Source organism: Mus musculus, chromosome 2 (genome assembly GCF_000001635.26).
Source record: "Mus musculus strain C57BL/6J chromosome 2, GRCm38.p6 C57BL/6J".
NCBI lineage: Eukaryota > Metazoa > Chordata > Mammalia > Rodentia > Muridae > Mus > Mus musculus.
In genome coordinates, this window is record NC_000068.7 from 76,133,243 (window position 1) to 76,153,399 (window position 20,157).

The 20,157-nt window shown below is 41.1% G+C and overlaps 1 protein-coding gene across 3 annotated transcripts in view; it reads right to left on the minus strand.

Annotated features, from left to right (window-relative positions):
- The window catches only part of Pde11a (phosphodiesterase 11A), a 353,338-nt gene that overhangs the window by 147,435 nt on the left and 185,746 nt on the right, over positions 1 to 20,157 (minus strand). For 2 of the 3 annotated variants that reach the window (NM_001081033.3, XM_006499453.2), the window contains exons 7-9: positions 6,593 to 6,668; positions 4,097 to 4,164; positions 3,125 to 3,217 (exon numbers count right to left, since the gene is read on the minus strand). In NM_001081033.3, coding sequence (NP_001074502.1) covers positions 3,125 to 3,217; positions 4,097 to 4,164; positions 6,593 to 6,668 — 237 coding nt within the window. The remainder of the gene's footprint in view (positions 1 to 3,124; positions 3,218 to 4,096; positions 4,165 to 6,592; positions 6,669 to 20,157) is intronic. The other variant, XM_006499454.2, reaches the window with a different exon arrangement.

Genomic DNA, 20,157 nt, shown 5'->3' on the forward strand with positions numbered 1-20,157 from the left:
GATGAGAAATAAGAGGCAAGGGAGCAACAGCACTGCCTTTAAAGACTACCTCCGTGGGAAAAGTAAAGTAGAATCAAGACCAAAAGGAATATGTAAAAACTGAGGCTAGCCAGGCCGAGTGGGAAATCTTTCCTTGCCTGCAATGGAAAATGAGGAAGAGCCAGCTCAAGCCCTAAGGCAGGAGGATTGCAACTGTAAGAACAACTCTATATTTGGTTCTGTCCCCTCTGGCTTTCTCACTATCTCTTGGCTGTTATTATTATTTTACTGTTTAATTTTTTTGCTAGATCATTTATAGTATTATAAAGTCACTCATATCCTTTATGGAACTAAGTTTCTTATAAATAATATAAACACACATGCATATTTTAATAAAAATATTTACAAAGGTATTGCATGTTTATATTCATGTGTATTATTTATAATTACATAAATTTAATGTATATCCACTCAGAAGTTAATACATCATAGTACAGGAAAATGCCACACCTGAGTTTGGCTTTAGTAGCTCTCAGCAGATGATATTTTGTTTTTGTAAGTGCTAAAGAACTCTTGTAATGGATCCTTAGCCAGGACATAGGGTGAGGCCACCCAGTCACAATCACCAAGATTTGACTCCCAGTGACATGAAGGTTGGAGGGTCACCAAGGTGGCAATACCAGGACATAACAGGGAACGCTGCTTGTGACTGGCGTGACAAAAGGCCACAGAATGAACAAATCAACAGCGGAAGTCCACTTCTTGAAAGGGTGAGATTGTCACAATCTGAGTTGATCTGGAACTGTTGGCAGTGTCAGTCATAACTTTTAAGGACAGAAGGCCCCTGAGTGGCACCAACATGAAGGTGTTTTCTGGGACCACAGATGATAAGTCATCATATTCAGAGACTGTGCCTAGGGATGGCCTTGGAGCTGTGGGGTTTAGGAGAGAATGGCCATAAGACTCTCTCTTCTGGGGACAACTGGCCCTTCATGCTCTAACCCGTCACTCCAGTCATTTAACAGGGAGCCTATGCACCAGGAGGTGCTGGGGATCGAGAACACAGCAGTGCATGGGTTGTTTTCCCTGTGGATTAACGGTGCTCCACCACAATGGGATCCAGTTGGGGCTAATAGATGGAATGTGCTTAGTTGGGCCAGCTGCTTTGTTGTTCATTTGTCTGTGGATAGCTGCAAGCAGTAAAGAGCAATGAGTGAGGAGACTGGAGACACAGAGTTTGGTGAGAGTTAAGGAAACACCCTCCACAGCTGCTGTTTCAAATTCATGACCTTTGTCCCTCCTCCCAGTTGCATCTCGGTACTGAGCATACTACTGCATATCAGAGCGCAGTGGTGACGGTTGTTATAAGTGTTACTGGCTGCTCAATAAAACCCTCACAGGTATTATTTCACTTAATTCTCACAACAGAGTCACAATATGAAGGCAGTTTGACAAACAGACCTTCCCACTCTAGTAGTGATTAGTGTGTGTGCTATGCATGCATGTTGAGTTGTGTGGGTACAGTTGTGTGTGTGTGTGTGTGTGTGTGTGTACTTGCATGCACATGGAGGCCCAAAGAACCCGGTGATCACCAGGTCAGGCTGGGCTAGCGGGCAGTGTTGCCCAAGGGAGGCTCCATCTATGCATGGGGGAGGGGCATAGAATTACAGGCAGCTGGCAAATCCACCCAGCTAGCTGTCTGATTCCCATGTGGGTTCTTGGGAGCCACACTCTGGATCAGGCTGGCTTCAGTTTCACAGAAATCCTCTTGCTGGGTCTCCTGAATTCTGGGATTAAAGGCACATACCACCATGTCTAGTTTAGTAGTGATTCTTAGCTATCAGCTTCACCTATTGATTAAAGGTACTGTCTTTAGTCTTTACTATAAACATGGTTCATAGAAACAAAGCAATTCTTTCTCAGGAGAACTACCCCAAGTCCCTTACCTCAATGTTTTCTGTCTACCATCTTTCTTTTCCTCATCCCTCCACCTCAGACTTATTCCACAGACTTCCCTTTGTGCAAAGGACCCTGCCAGGCACTACAAATAAATTATGAAACTGAATGAATTATGAAACTCAGAATTTATGATCTAAACAGGAAGAAAATAAGTGTGCAGACAGATTAGAGAACAATAATTTTGTGTCTTTTAAATCTGCAATTGTCCTCTCAGTTTTTTTTCTCCCAGCTGGGAGAAAATATTAAGTATCATCTATAGCAAAGATGCTGAGAAAAATAGGTCTTGAGTCAAAATCAGCCCCTGAGACTTATAGGAAAGAATATTTCTTTAGAAATTCGTGGGTCTGGGGGACATGCAAGGATCAGAATATATTTCTTGGTAGGAAGCATGTATAAATGTATGTATGGAGGAAGTGGATCTGGGCAACATATCCTCAGAGCCAGGGTCCCCTGTGTGATACGAAAGAAAGGTTGTACATTTACAGAAACACACACACACACACACACACACACACACACACACACACACTCACACACACACTCACACACACACACACACACACACACACACACACACACACACACTCTAGTTCATACTCTATTTTAAGTCCTGACAATTGTTTTCAGTTGTTTGCTGGGTACATGGTCTAGTTATGTAGCCCAGGATGCCCTCAAACACATCCCCCTGCCTCTGCCTCCCAAGTGCTGCAATAACAGCAGTGACAAAATATACTGACTTCTCTCTATTTAAGAAATCAAGTATAAAAGTCTGTATCTAATGATAGGAAGTGCCTGGCTGAGCTCCCAAGAATCCCCCAGTTCCCTGCCATTACAGGCAACACTATATAGTTTTCAAGAGAGGGTCTCCATTTGTTGCCCAAGTAAACCCAAGACTATAAAAGAATTGAGACCCAGTGACGAGAGCCCTTTAAAATCACCACACGAGAAGCTGTATTAAAGGCCACATTGTTAGGAAGGTTGAGGACCAGTGCTCTAAAAGATTCTGAGCATTCGGAATTCTAATGTATTTATTATAAGTCATGCAAGAAGAAAGACAAGTAATAAGCAACCATCTTAACCATAAAAAAGAAGCATTTAAAAAATCAAGTCCCATGAGCAGGACAACTTTTCACCTCATAAAATCAAGGCCTTTCAGCATAGGATGCTGACAGGATACTGTACTTACATCAAGGGCCACAGACTGCTTGGCCCAGGACTTCTTCACTTGATCGTACATAATTGTGTTGTTAATACCAAGGCCACAAAAGATGACAAAGGCCTAGGACACAGAAAGCCTGTTAATTAAAAACCGTAATAACTCACAGTCAAGATCTAATATGAAAGCAGGCAGTCACCAGAGACAGTTCCAAAAATATAATTTTATTGTGCTTAGAGGTGGGCCTCAGGGACACGTGCATTAAAATTCTTAATTACTATTGTCATGTAAGGACTTTATAGCTCACACTACACATGAGAAAAGAAATCATTATTTTAATGATATTGTGAAAAAATATCTTCATACATTTGAAAGCGTACAATGTGTTTCAATGTGCCTTTAATTTATTTGGGCAGTAGACTGTTTTTACTATTATTCTGCTTTTTTTTTTAAACGAAAAGCAGCCCCTTTCAATAGCAAGGCTATAAAATATTTTGGCCAAGAAACTAAGTAAGAGAAACCACAAGGTTGGGGCTAAAGTCAAGCAGACTGACTTAGAGCCAGCTGCGGAGAAAGCTGCAATGACAATAATAGTTTTTGTTGGGTCCTGGCACAGTCCATGAAAAGCACAGGAAAGCCAAGCTCTTCTGCTGGAGACAACGGGAACAGAAGCTTGTGAACTGAAGGCAGACAAGGAAGACAGACCTGGCTAAGGGTTCCATGACTGAACGTGTGTGAACACCAGGATGGTTAATACTGGGCTGAACTGGAGGGTATAGAATGGAATTCTAAAATAAAACTAAGATAAAAGGTCACAAACTAACCCAATGGGTGAAAACACAATCAAATCTTGCCTGTGTAGTTATAGTCCTTAGACTTTCCTCTGAGTCTGGTGCACCATTTAACTCTGTTAAAATGATTAGTGTTTACCCCAACACACGTGGGCAAGGGAACTGTCAGTGATTCAGTTCTGGCTCTTGGCCTTTAAATGCCTTTGCTCACCTCAAAAAGCCTTTGGTCTGCATCATCAAAAGGTTTTCCGTCGAGTCTGTTCAACACTTGAGCCACCCCTGTTGAGGGAAGGTGGGGACAGTGGTCATTGTCAGTACTGGCATCCTGTCCCTGTGACAGAGTGTGCCATAGTTGATTCTGTGGGTGGCTTAGCACACTCAGTTTAATCTCTGATGCAATCGCAGTTTTATATATGATCATTGGATACACACACACACACACACACACACACACACACACACATATATATGGATACACACACATATATATATGGATACACACACACATATATATGGATATACACACACACACATATATATGGATACACACACACATATATATGGATATACATACACACACATACACACACACACACACACACACACACACATCCTCTTCCTCCTTGGTGTTTGGGACAGTCAGTGTGGCATGGTGATTAAGAACCTAGGCTCTGGCTTTAGAAAACCTTAGTTCAAATTCCAGTTCTAGTGTTAGCTGTGTGTCTGAGTAAATGGACTGTTTTAGTGATGAAAATCTTTGTCAATACAAAGAGAATTAAAATGTAAACTATACCAGAGGATTATGAAGACGTGAAGTGGGTTTTAGAGTTTCATTATGCACACTTAAGACATATGGCATGATTTTATAGGCCACAGGCATGTCAAAGCAGAGTTAGTTCTGTTACCTGCCCCCAATGGCTCACACACCTCTAACAGACTCAGAGTTTGCAGGTCTCCCCTCCTCAAACACATTCCCAGAAGTATACCAGATGTGTGGACACATGACTTCCAAAACACATCAGTCTAACTAGAACAATTCTATCCTGAAAGCCCTATTTAGTAGAAACAAAGGAAAAATATAAGCTATGATTCTAAAGTGATCCTGGGCCTCTTAAAATGTACCTAACTTTCCACTGGCGAGTCAACTTGTTGTGTTGTCAACAGCATATAAATAAATGAAAAGTCTTTAGCATAACAGGAAAATTACAGCACTAATTTCAAAGTAACAGGAGATGTTTATCATCAGGATTGAAAGGCAGGATTGTATATGAGACTTCCTTTCAATCAACATACAATTGTTTCCTATCGACATTTTCTCCCCTTTAAATATAGATATATTTAAGACTTTATATATAATTTTTTTCCAATTTGTACTCAGGCTCGGATCCTAAGAGCCTAGAATATCCTTGGTGCTTAATAACATATTACTATATTTGTGCAAGTTGAGCAGTACAATGAGAGAAAAATCCTTTGAAACTGTAGGATGTGGGCCGCAGGCAGACTCGGTTGGTACAGCGTTTGCCCAGTGAGCAGGAGGCACCACTGAGTTGACTGTGACGGGGCACAGCTGCCAGCTCAGCACTCAGGTCATCGAGCCAAGAAGACCCATAGGTCAAGTTAGAGAGACATATTCTGTTTGTCCTAGCCTGGGACACAAAAGGCTCAAAAACAAGAAAACAAAACAAAACAAACAAAAACAGGTCTTGATGACACTCACAGGGTACTAAGTCATTGGTTACACAGAGAGAAGCAAGAATATATATCCATCACCTTATTCTAAGCCCTACATTTTCACTGTGGTTTTAAGTAAATCTCTCTCCTTCATGATTGCTTAAGCTCTTTCTTCGCCTTAGAGTCTGTATTGAATGCTCTTTTCCTGACTGATTTTTTTTTTTTTTTTTGGTCTTGTTGTGTTGAGTTAGGGTTTTTGGTTTTTTTGAGGATCAGGGTCCCCTATTTTTTGAAGTAATGGGAAATGGCAGGTACAGAGGGAAGTCTCAGAAGCTGCTTTTGCCTCTGGTCTCTTTATTGTGGGGACAGTGCAGAGGCATGCCGGCAAAGATGTGTGTTCAGATGTGTCCAGCATCTTTGTACCCACATGATGTGTAAACAGGCATGGATGCAGACACCATAGGAAAGGGAGGGCTCCCCAAGGTTAATCTTGATCCATTTAATAACTGTAACTTTGTGACTGTTTCAATCTCTCTGCCTCTGTCCCCCCTCTTTCTCTCCCTCCTTCCCTTCCTCCATCCCTTCTTCCCTCCCCTTTTCTCTTCCATGTCCATTGCTATTCTTTAACGTCAACAATGTCAAATAACAAAGTTTAATGGGTAGCTCCTAAGACTCTTCTACCTTCAGGACTTACTAGTGCTTTGAGTCTATATTTGTCTTTGTTCTAATTAATGCCCGTTCATTAGTAGTCTGTGCTATGGCATTGTAGAGCAGTATGGAGACATAACTTGGACTGGGTCTGGTGATACGTTCCTGTAACTTCTAGTATTTGGGAGGCAGAGGAAGGAAGAGTGTTATGAGCTGCAGGCTAACCAGAGATCAAAGGCAACACACACACACACACACACACACACACACACACACACACACACACACACACACACAGGGGAATACATAAAAATATATGGGCCTGATTTCTGTTCTATAGAAAGGTGCTGGTTGCTTCACAATTAGAGTCATGTGGGCCACTTCTTACCAATTATTTGGTGGTTGCTGTTCCAAATGGGGACACAGAGAACAGATCTTATATGAAAACCAGATATCTGGTCAGCCTAGGAAAGAACAAAGGAAGTGAATTATCATCAGATACTAACCACTCATTGAAAAATTATTTCTATATGCTGTACTCTAACATTATTTTTGGAGACAGGATCTGATCCTGTTACCCAGTCCAGCCTTGATCTCCCTATCTTCTCACCTTAGCTGTCTATAGCAGATGCCGCAGCTTCCATTGCAATCTAGTCTTTGCATAAAAACACTCACTCGCTCTTCTTTTCTTATGTCACATGAACAACACAAGAAAAAACAAATTCAAACCCAGCGCAAGTCAGACAAAATAGCCAGTCCGACTACCCCTAATCCCTGCAGCCACAGAGAAGTGGGTCACAATTATGGCACCAGAAAAGAATTCTGCAGTGGATTCAGGGTAATTAAAGCATTTTAACCAAGCCAATAGTTGGTGTTTAACTTTGACTGGGCACACCCATTGGTGAGAATGTTTGAACCTACAAGGAAGTGTGTCATATGCACATTAACTTTAGATGCTACTTACTTATTACTTACTACTTTTATTTATTAGATACTACTAATTTATTACTTTAAATTACGTGCATGACTCTGTGTGGGCTGTGGGACTGTGCATGTGAAGGTGGGTGTTCATGGAGGCCAGGGTGTCACATCCCCGAGCTGGAGTTACAGGCACCTGACGTGGGTGCTGGGAACTGAACTTGGGTTCTCTGAAAAAGCAGTGCTCTTAACTTTTGAGCCCAAAGGCTCTCCAGCTCAATACTACACGCATTTACTTTTGCTAAGTTGCTACAGATATTGTAAAATCCCTTAACAAACACTTAAAACCAGAAATTGAGAAAGAAAGCATAAACAGGAGGATTCAGAAGACTCCTGAGCTCTAACAGAAGTCAGCCATCCACCACCATGACACATCAGAGAACAAGCCTCATACTTGAGTGGCCAGAGGAGCTACTGCGGCTGGCATGGCCCTGGTGAGTAAAAATGATCTTTGCTTCCAGTGAGAAAGGCCAGTGTGTCATCTTATCACTCGGGCTGGGGCAGTAAGATAGCAATGATGGGGAGATATCTTGAATATTCATTAGGAGTTGAGAGCTACTGATTTTTAAATTAGAGTTAAGAACGTTAGAATAGGGTCTGTTGGGTTTGTAAGAAGTGCACTGTAATCAAGAGACAGGAAGCCATAGACACTTCATGGTCCTTTCCTCTCCCCCAAAGAGTGCCCTGACTTCAGCCAACAAAACCTAGGGTGATTCCTTTAAACCTGATATAAAGTGAGTCACTCAATGTATGCTCTTGTGTGGCCGACTTCTTTTCCATAACATTATATGTTTGAGTGCTATTCATTTTGGCTGTGTTACACAGTGGCATCGTGTTCTCCTGTCTGAATGTCACATTGCTAATCCCTTCCACTCCGGTGGAGCACTGATTTGTTTCCAGGGCAATCACAAATAATGTCCTTAGGAATATTCCTGTGCACACTTCATCCTCGCGTGAACGAACTCCTCTTGTGTCTGAGACTCGGATAGAATCACTGGACTCCAAGCAAGTCAGTTTTTAGCGGATGGATCCAGAGGGCTTCCCGAAGTGATTCTTTTTTTTTTTTTTTTTGAAACCAGTTTACAAGTGCGTGAACATTCAGCTGCTTTACACCATCGCCGCGCCGTACTGTCTGGGTTTTGCTTGCTTTGTTTTGTTCTCATGTTAACAGCTCTGGGAACTGTGTGGTGGTATCTAATGGTGAAAATACTGGGACCATCTCCGATGCCCAGGAGTATCATTTACCTAGACTTAAGTGTTTTTCTGGTATAATTATCAATGCCTTTCCACTTTCAAAAGCACTCTCATTTAGACTACAAGTCTCTCGGTTTCCCTACTGATGGGCAGCAGTGAAGTTGTTTGGCTTTCTCATGTCATCTACATTCGTCTTCTCTTTCATAAAATACCTCCTCAGGGGTATTTGTCCTACTGGGCTGTCTAACCTTGAAAAATCAAATTGAAGAAAGCATGTTCTATATGATGGATAATGGCTACTCTGCCAGATATATAGATTATAAAAGCCTTCCTCATTCTGTATCTTGCTCTTCCGCTCTCTTGCTTGCTTTTGACTTAGAGGTCTATCACACAACATTGATGAATATAGCAAGTTTTAATTTATGGTTTCAGTGTCTTATTTGAATTTATCCCACTTCTTGCTCATGGAGATAGTCTCCTGTTTCCCTCACAGACTCTTTGCTGCTTTAACCTTCACAGATAAACCCATAGTCTAACTTTTGTGCAGCATATGAATCAGGAGTTGTAACTTTAAAACCGGACAACATCATTTTAAAGGGAAAAAAAATCTCTCCATCACGGTCTGACATACCATCATTTTCTTTAACTAAGTGTCTGTGTTTGTTCAGATCTGCTCTGGACTCTCCAATCTTATTCTATTGATCTAGATAACTCTTTTAACCTTTCACCTTTCTGCCTTAAATAAGGTAGCATATTTTATTGGGCAGTGTAAACTCTTAGCTTTATATCTCTTCAATATCTAACATTTCCAGACAAGTTTCAGAATTAATTAATTACACATGTGCTGAGCACACTGATCATATTTTTTTGGGAGGGAGATGTATTAAATTATTAGCCAACTTGGAGAAAACTTGTCTTGATAGAGTTGAGATCTTTAAAAAATTATGTTATTTTTAATTGTGTTTGTGTTTCCACTTCTGTGTGTCTGTGTCTGTCTGTCTATGTGCATATGTGCATGTGATCTCCTACAGCTGGATTTACAGGCTGTTTTGAGCCACCTGATGTAAGAGCTAAGTACCAAACCCCAGTCTTCTACAAGAGTAGCAAGTGCTCTTTTCTGCTAACCTCTGTCTCCAGCTCTCCAGAGTTGAGCCTTTTCATCCACAAGCATTCTTCAGTCCACTTAGAGCTTTTCAAATTTCTTTCAGAAAAGTTTTATATGTACAAGTCTTCCATAATTTGTTACATTTACACCCTGTTGGTGAGTTTGAGCTACTCCACCTTATGTTCCCAGAAGGTTGCGTGCTTCCTGCCCAGGAACTCTTTGGATCTGAGAATGAAAGCCTGGGTGTTAAGCGTATATTGTATTTTATCATTTACATAATTGTGAGGATTGTGCCCAATTTATATCTGAGAGAAAAGAGCCTGGTCAAAAATGGGGAAATGTTGTGGGTTTGCCCTGGTGCTGTCTGTATTTTGATGTTAATTCTGCTTTCTCAAGAGGGGCTGCCCCTGACTAGAAGTAGATCATGTACTCAGGCCATCCCACTGAACCTTCTTCCCATTCTGACTGGTCAAATAAAGGCTTAGGCTTATGACTGGGCAGTGGAAAGGAAAGGTAGGATGGGTGGTCTCAGAGAGGAGAAGGAGAGGGAGAGATGGAGGAAGAGGAAGCAGGAAGATGGAGCAGAACCTCATGGTGTAGAAAAGCTGCAAGTATCCAGGAGTCTCATAGCTGGGGAATAAATTAGTATAGTGATAGATCTGCCCAATCCAAACCTACCACTTATAAATATAATGACTGGTGGTGTGTTTTTATACAGGCTGATTGAGGTAAAGAAATTACCAAAATACCCCTGGTGCTTCAAAAGGTCATGTTATTATAAATGGTGCTGTTATTTTATTTCCGAATGCTTTATGGTTTTCTTTGGTGTCCATGGGAGATTATTTCTAGGATCTTTAGGGAAATACAGATGTATGAATATTCTAATCCTTTACATAAAACAGCATCATATCTGCATACAATGCTATATACATTTTCTTGTATACACACTCTCATCTCTGGGATGCTTACCATACCTACTACAACGAAATGCTATGTGAATGGCTGCTGTGGGGATTAATAATGGTATGGGAAAAAATCTGTTTATGTTCAGTACGGATACATTTGGACTTTGTTATTGTTTCTGAGGCAGGATCTTACTGCATAGTCCTGACTGGTTTCCATTTGTGGTCTTGCTGCCCCAGCCTTCTGAGCACTGGGAGAAAAGGCATGTTCCATTACCTTAGCTCAAGATGCAATTTTTTTGGAATATTTTCAATCTGCAATTGTTTGAGTTAACAGACACAGAGCTTACAACTACAGAGGGTCAAATGTAATTGGTATGTAGAAATAGAATATATGTATATGCGTATAACCTATATTCATCAGTATACATATTTCAATTAATTAATTAATATTAAAATTAAATATTTAAATAATTAAAAATGATTAATTTTAATAGGTTATCGGTAAATTGTTTGGGATTTTCTAGCCACACCAGTGTGCCATCCTATTCTTCAATTCTTTCACCTTTTAACCATATGATGTTATGCCATCTGACTTTCCTCTTTCATTTAATATAGAACATAGGATAGGTTTTTAAGAATCCCAGCCTAAGCATGAGTTGAACAAGGATGAAATCAATAGGTATGTTAATATGGAAGGAGGTTAAACTTTGGGGGCCTCAATCTTAGACAGCAAACTATAGACTGCTAAGGAATGTTGAAAGTGTCGAGGGAAAAGCACAAACTATGATCCTTTATGAGATGGTCAGCCCTGGAAACATACATACAAGTCACATTATACAGACTGAGCAGGGTGTATTCAGTGTTTAGGAAGACACACACACACACACATACACACACATACCACCACCACCACCACCACCACCACCACCACCACCACCACCACCAATTAAAGAAAAAGAAGCCATGAATTTGAAGGGTAAGTCCAAATTCTGGCAGTTAGACCAATGCTAGCATTCCTTGGGAACTTACAAAGCCAGTTCACATCTGTGATGCCTATCAGCATAGCAAACTACATGCTGGCCTCCAGCCTCCCTGAATACCACAAGTACCTGTTACACATTTCCGAGTCCATGCTGGCCTCCTGGCTCTTCTCATCCTGCCTTTATACTAACCATCTCCAGCTCATGGTCCTCTCTATCCCCAGATTCTCATTATCTTTATAACCCTGTTATATTGTAACCCTGCTATATCATAACCCTGCTATATCTGCCATGCTGCTCTGCTTTGCCCCTCTTCTCTTCTCTTCTCTTCTCTTCTCTTCTCTTCTCTTCTCTTCTCTTCTCTTCTCTTCTCTTCTCTTCTCTTCTCTTCTCTTCTCTTCTCTTCTCTTCTCTTCCCTTCCCTTCCCTTCCCCTCCCCTCCTTCCTCCCCCCCCTCTCTCCTGGCCCAGTTCAGTCTGCTGGCCTTGTTCAGTCTCCTCCTTTCTCTCCCTGCTCTGGACTCTTCCTCTGGCTGTACTTTCTGGCTGTATTCTCCCTCTAGTCTACAATAAAACCTGCTTAACCATACATTGGAGTATCATGTTGTCAGTTTATACATCTGGTGCGAAACCCTTAGTTCATACAGTGGGTATACATAGCAGGTTTTGGAGGGGTGAAGAGGAAACAGTATAATTGTATTATAATCTTACATTTTTCTTAAATTGTTTAAAAATTGAAAAAGGATTCCAGATGCAAAACAAAACAGACTAAAACAAAAACGAGCATAAAAAAATCATTCAGCCACTGTATTCTTCCCACAGATATTTATTAATGCCTCCTCTATGAGGACTGCAGAGTATTGGGAATATAAAAATGAACTTGTCATTGTCCTTGAAGAACTCAGACTACTAGAGACAGAAATAAAGATATGTGTCCAAGTAGACAATGCTCAGACCGCAGTATTTGAGAAATCTCCAAAAAAAAAAAAAAAAAAAAAAAAGACTATAGAGAAATCAAGAATAGCTTTAGACTCTTAAAAAAATAAATATTCCATGATGGAAATGAAGATAACGTTTATTGGCTGCTCAGTGTATGTCAGTCCTCCCAGCACCTTCACTTGAGTTATTTTATATACGTTTCAAATAACCCAACGAGGTAGGTACTGTTACCATCTGTCCTTATCAGATAAGGCTTGGAAAGATTAACCGCCTGGAATGGAAGAGCCTGGTTCAGAGGAGGTCAGACATTAACAAGCACATCCATCAACGTTATCTCTTGAAAGAACAGAATGGCTTTCTCCCTTTCCCTAGGGATAACATCAGAATTAAGACAATGCCAGCAAGCAGGAAGAGGAGGCAGCCAGGTTGATGAAGCATCATGGGTATGACCTATGGGCTAGGAGCTCCAGATTCCCTAGAATGTCTGGGACCCCTTTGTTTTGCCAAGGAAGGGTCACACAGCACTGGACAAACGGTGGGAGTCTGATTCAGTACAGAACAGTGTGCTTGTCATCTCCATTCTGAGGCAACTGAAGCTCTTAGCTAATCTCTCCCATAAATCCCCTGTAGGTGAGGGACAATTTACATCATAGAAGGCAATGGAATGGGTACATTCAGTGAGACTGGAGAGCTCTGGAGTCTGGGGGGTGGTGGTGCTGCTGAGAAAAACAAACCTTACTTAGTCTGTTTGCTAGATAAAGATATTTCTGGGTATATGAACTTTCCCATCTATAAGGATGAAAAATATGGCTTGAGTGGAAGTGGGGAGCCTGGGGGATCTGACAGAAACAACAGAGAGTTCAAAATGACCCTGGAATCGAGGTGGCCAGAGAGCACAAGAGCTTTTGTATGAATAAAATCATCAAGGTAGAACCTGTCCAAAAGCATAAATAATGAAGACTTGAAGAAGTGAAACGTGAAGGACACATGACTTAGGGCTCAGAGGACAGAACAGGACTCCATAGTCTGTGATCTTAGCCCAAGACTTTACTACATTTCTAAAATATGAATGCATCACTACACTTTTTCTAGAAATCGACTTATTAATGTATATCTGGAGCACAAAAAGTATAAGGAACTTCTGACTTATTGCTGCCATGTATCATGCCACATGTCTTATGGCCATTATCAAAACCATGGACAGCAATTCCCATATAGGAGTATGAACCCCATCATTGTGTATTACAATGGTGTGTCAAAAATGGCATGGATAGTCAGTGAATATTCAGTTAAGTAGATCATAGCACACCCACACAGTGGATCATGAAGTATCTGGTTAGAGTCATGTAAGAGAAGAGTGTATCTGTACACGGGCAACATTTCCTATGTTAAGGGATCACTGTGCAGGGATCTGTGGATGTCAAACCCTCAGACACACTGACAGAGCCTTCAGAAGCTATAAATAACCACGATGGTTCCCTCTGAATGGCTTACCTCTGGAAGTTTAAAGATGATTGATTCTAGTTCCTAAATTTGAAATAAGGAATATAAGTTACTTGCACACAAGGAAACAGTTATGTTTCAAATAGAACAAACACAGGCACAATGGTGTTAAATAACAGTGAACGATAAAATGGGAGACGGGCTGAAACAAGGTTGTTCAACTTATCAGCAAGTAGGTTAATTAAAGGCAGAGATGATGAAGAGATGAAGGGATGGGATCAAGAATAAAAGTCAAGTGTCGCTGAGGAAGATCACACTGAGAAAGCTGTATTGCACAGAGCTAGAGTCTTCAATCTGCTGAACACCGGAGAGCCATGAGACAAGGTTGTGCTTTTACATTTCTCTCACTGTGTCTGAGGGAGGAGGGTCTCCCTGGTTACCAGACCTGCAAATGCAAGTGGAGGAGTAGGGCGGTGATCATCACTCTTGATGCTGCCTACAAGCCAGAGAGAAGGACAGCCAAGGTAGGGACAAGAGTGTGAAGGGAGTATAGTTTCTGTTTAAAGATCATTAAGGCATTGCTCTGCTCTGCTGTGAGTAGCAGGATGTTGTTTCTGGGAAGTTAAGTAAGGCCGGAGAACTCATGTCATCCTCTGTGGGAGCTGAAAGAGAATGAAAGTGACACCCGTTATAGATGCGCAGGACTGCCGATGAGTCCTAACTCAGGACAAAGAAGGATGACTCGGCATAGGGGAAAGAACAACTCCGAACCATCAGTGGCATAGCTTAAATCTGAAATGTTTCCCAAAGGCTCCTATCCTGAAGGTGTAGCTTTCTTATTGGCAGGTGGTGGGGACTATGGAAGGTGCCATCAATGGGAGGAAGTAGGTCTTTGGAAGGCACGGTGTTCAAAGAGTTTAGGACTGCAGCCCTTCCCTCTCCCTAGGATGCCTACTGTGAACCAGCCTTCTGGACCACATGCTATTACCACAACAGACCCAAACAACAGAACCAAGCAATCGTGGATTGAAAGTGTAAATCATAATAAAACTAATCTCCTATTAAGTTGGTTGTCTTGTGTATTTTATCATAGTAATGGAAAGCCACTAACTGATAACTGATAAAAAAAATTAATTGATAACAAATCTCCAGATTATACCAGCAAATAAAACTCCACAAACAAATGTTGGCTGAATGACCCCCAAACAAGTCACCCCAGACTCCCAATGGCTCAATTTTATCATGTCAGTCTCCTGCATACCAAACTGCAAACACTGGTTATATCCTGTTATGGTTGGTATTAATGCCAGCTTGCCACAAAGTAGAACCACCTGAATAGGGAGCCTCACCTGAAGAATTGCCCTGATTTGATTTGTTCTGTTTGGGGGAGGAGCCTTCAGGTTGAAGCCCAGATTAAACCCCAGTGTTTTAGAAGACGCTTACCTCACCTTTTGCTGGTCTGGCCTCCCTCTCTCCCCTCACCTGACTTATACCAGCTGCTGCCATTCCATCTCTTGCAGCAGAGTCAGCACTGCCAAGCTTTCATGGTGGAGTTGGCAGCAGGGACTCCTCAGAAACCTCCCAGGCTTCCAGTGCCACGCTGCGACTACTAAGGTACCCTGTCTTGTAGACTAACTATGCCCACCTCCCTCCAGCTAGATACAGATATTCTAGGACTGCTTTGGCTATTGAGCCAGCCAGCCTCAATGACTGAAAGCCGGATTCTTGGCATCTCATGTGTGATATGTAATATGTGATATATAACATGTAACATGCAACACACAACATGTAATACGTAATGTTCATTAAGGTTCGCTAATGAATTATATATACATTATATATATACACACACATATAGGCATATGTGTATACATGTACATATAATCTCCTTGTTTCTGCTCCTCTAGAGCAGTAGTTCTCAACCTGTGGGTCATGATCCCTTTGGAGTCTCATATCAGATGTTTCATTATGATTCATAACAGTAGAAAAATTACAGTTATGAAGTAATAATGAAATAATTTTGTGGTTGGAATCATATAATATGAGGAACTGTATTAAAGGGTTGCAGCATTAGGGAGGCCGAGAGCCACTGCTCTAGAGAACCTTGACTAAAACATATTTAGATGTTGATGTTCCAATTGATTCTCTTTTTTTCTTGTTTAGAGTTTGTTTAATGAATATATGTGAATGTGTTTTAATGTATTTAAAGCATTTAAAAAATGCAGATAATCTTAACAGTCAAAGAAATACCTGTCAAAACATACCTGCCTTATTATTCCACAGGCTTTCTACTCAATCATCCTAGTTTAAAATCCACACCATTCTAGGCCCTCAAACAAGTCTATGTGAGATGAAGCAGCCTTCCTAACAGGTTACAGTTCAAATAAATATACTCCATCAGGGTGCCCAACACCAGCCAATTAAAAATCCATCTACTTAAAGACTTGCCTACACCTGTCCCGATGACATGTTACCAGCTAAGAGACCCAATTAAAGATGGTTGATGATTTAGCTGCTGGATCCTTCAAAACAGACCTGTCATGATTTTCAGTCCCACAAAGATCAAGTGTAAAATAATGTTACTTCCCTTTAATCTGTGATATGCTTCCTTTCCTCTGCATTATCCACAGATTCATGTGCTGGGGAGACATTGTGGTTCTAGTACTAAGGACTAAGACTTACTAAGTACTAAGTACTAAGGCTAGATGAGGGAAGCCAGTGCTCAGTCAGTCCTGTAACTTCTCAGGAATGAGAACAGAGTCTATTGTTTAATCCTGAACATGATATCTTCTAGGTCACTACCTACAAATGATTTCTTAAATTTTTAACTAAGCAAACAAACAAAAAAAACCCCAAGCAACCAAACAACCAACCCAAACCAAACAGAGAACTTAAACCCCATTCTTTGTGCTTTGAGGTAAGGCCTGGGAGTCCTGTTTGAGTCTTTGAAGTGTGGGGCTCATATTTGTCTTCACTACTCACTATTACCCAGTTTATCTCACTGTTTCAGAAACCCTAGGGGCCCCACACCTCCCCACTCCTTCTCAGGAATTCTTGTGTCCATGCCCCAATCTTCCCCACCTAACCCCACTTTCGAGAAAAAGATCTGAAAATAGCTCACACGGTGAGTGGTTGGCAGAGGAGAGTGGAAGTGTGTGCATGTGCACAGATCTGCGGACCGTTATTCATTAATGGTTTCAGCTTAGCAGTTTCCTTTTACCAGAAGTGTAACTGATGGAGTGGAAGGTTCCAGAGAATAGAGAATGCATTGTCTTGCCAGGCTGGCACTGAGAAGTGCTCCTCTGTGATGCTCTGACAGCTGAAATGGGCTCTAATGCTGTCAGGCAGAGGACCTCTGAGTTTGGGGCCCCATTATCCTTAAGTGCAACATTACAAGGGCAAGTACTTCTGAGTCATCTACAACAGGCTTTTAAAAAATCAGAACTTCACAGGGAAAAATCTCATGGGATGGAAGGCAGAGGCTTAGGGTCAGAATAGGGTCCTAAGCCTCAATATTAGTTCTGTAACTCAGTCTGTATCATGGCTGAGGGCATCTGGGTGATGGTGGGCTTCCTGTCTCTCACACGTTTCTAACAAACACATAGCCCTCCAAGCCAGTTCTTACATAAAGCCCCCCTGAGCTTCGAGTTACTTTCTGCTCTTCCCATTACTTAAAGAGCCCTTCCTGTTAAAATATTGAGTCCATCATTCGTTCTGATTGTGGTCAGAATACAAACTTTAGATAGGATAGCCCTGGAAACTCTCCCTGTAACTGTTCAATTGGAAGCAAGTACTGAAATAAGAGAGAAAATATAATACACTAGATGAACTAATGGCTTGTTTTCTGTTAGTGTATTTGTGTCAGTATCTTCATTTTAATCTAGTGTGAAAATAAGGGCAGAGAGCAGCATGGGTGATATTCTACACAGCAGCCAATTACAGGAGTTGAATTTGGAAGCCCACTGCCAAGCAAAGAGAAAGCTCAAATACACGTTTTCCGTTGAAGGTGCTTTCTAAGTACAAGAAGTAGCGTGATACCACGACAGCTCATCTACAAAGACAGTTTGCCTACATGATGTTAGGCCAGCATTAAAAAAGGTCTCAGAAACAAACTCCAAAAATACTCCATACAGGAAGAAGCAAGGAAAACCAAACTATCTAAATAAGTTGTGTTTACCTCTACTCATATTTTTTAAATCCTTAAATATTTTTGAACATAATTCTCAGAAAGCTCTTAGTACCTTGGTAAAATTTCATTTGATAAAGATTCTAAAACTTTAAAAACTTTATAATTTTGCATGGTCATAAAAATAATATGAACATGTCAAAAGATGGCCTAGTCGGCCATCACTGGAAAGAGAGGCCCATTGGAGTTGCAAACTTTATATGCCCCAGTACAGGGGAACGCCAGGGCCAAAAAGGGGGAGTGGGTGGGTATGGGGGATTTTTTAGATAGCATTGGAAATGTAAATGAGGAAGATACCTAATAAAAAATTAAAAAAATGAACATGTGAAAATGTTAAAGCAACAATAAAACTAAAAGCTCTGATCTTATCATCTCTAGAGATGATCATGGCTAACAGTCTGAAATAATAGCATCCTTGCCTTCTCTTACAAATATATCATTGTTCATACATATGTCAGCGTGCACTGTATTTAATAATCTATAGTAGATACAAACAACACACAGTACTGAACAATACCAACAACGTTTATTATGCACTAAACACTGTTCTAGTTATGAGTACATCAGTGAACAAAACTCAAAAGATTTCTCACCTTCCTAGAGCCTACATTCTAGTAATAGAAGACTACTGCAGAGTGCTGGCCTTTGGGTATGTCATAGCTTCTGCCATCTTGGAATCAAGGCAGTTCCAGTTACCCACATGAGAGTAGACTTATGTAAAAGGCATAGGAAGGGGATAATGAATAACTTATGAGATGGTTTATGAGGTGATCCATTAGATACTTGGGGGCCCTCTTGTTCTCAAGGATATATAAGCTGGAGTGAAGCAGACTCCTCAGTGATGTAGTGAGGGAGACTCTCATTCAGTAGGGTAGCGGCCTTCATGTTGCCTATGCTCCCGAAAGTAACTCAGAATAAACTCACTGTTTCACCTAGTTTGACTTGGTCAGAGTCATGGCTTTAGTCTGTTATAAGGGGTAAATAGATACCTGTTCATGTCTCCCCAGGAAAAGTCAACACAATAAAGACTAAAAAACACAAAAGCAAATTATATAGTAGGAAGTGTTAATGCTATTTGGAAAGAATAATAAAGTGAGAAGGGTGAAGAATATTAGAGAGAGAGCCATCTGAGAAAACATCAGTGTAAAGGCTCTAAGGCAGGTGTGTGAGTGGCGTGTTCTAGGAACGTGGAAACAAGTAGAGCTATAACAGTATTAGCAAGGTAGACTCTAAGGGTAGACAGGCTTGTACCATATCATGCAGGCTGCTACAGACCACTGAGACAATGGCCTTTGGCGTTTTCTCTCACAAAAGAAGGAGACTTTGTAAAGCTATGATATGATTCATGACATAAAAGCAGCAGGCTGTTGTGAGGAGAATAAACCATTTAGCAGGAAGCTGGAAGGGGAGTCAAATCAGGAGGACTTGGAGTCTGGGGCTGAAGGTAGCTAAGACCACCATTATGAACTGATAACAGCTGGGTGGTGAGAAGGGGTCGTTTTCTGAGTAAATTTGACAGATAGGATCAGTTGGACCTCTTTATGAATCAGTTGTACAATGGGAGTGAAAGGCAGCATCGTGCCCGTGAAGCCCCTCACATAAGCATTAGGAAGAACTGAATTATCTTCGTAGAGATTGAGAAACAGAGAGACACAGGTATGGGGGAAGAAGATTCTAAGCTGTCTTGTACATGTTCTGTCTGAGGTACTTATTAGAAAACGTGTCCATTTCTACACACACTTGTATATATTGCTCTATAAGTATTTCTCTGTGCCTATATTTATTTCTCATGGTTCTTTTTTTTTTTTCTTATCAGGACATAAGTCGCTTTATGGGACAGGGGATTTTTGTATGGACTCATTTTGAATAGGCTTTACAATGTCTCCCTAATACCACCTTCTCTCCGAGGCTTGTACAGGTCTTCTATACCTCCCCCCACCCCCAAAATGAAGAGAAGTTCACGAATATGGGATAGTCACTTCCTTGGCAAAGGGGGTGGGATAATCAAGCCAAAGATTGTGTGAAGTCACTCCTGACAGTATATTTGCTTCAGTATCAACTGCCTAGAGTGAGCTCTTCTTGTTAGCTTTGGAGGATGAGCTGAGAGGCCATCTTCAAGACCCGAGGACAACCTCTGGGAGCCAATATGTTGGGTTCGGGGGTGGAAGCTGAGAAAACTCACCTCAGAAACGGAAGCTTCAAATGAAAGCTTTATTTTCTACAC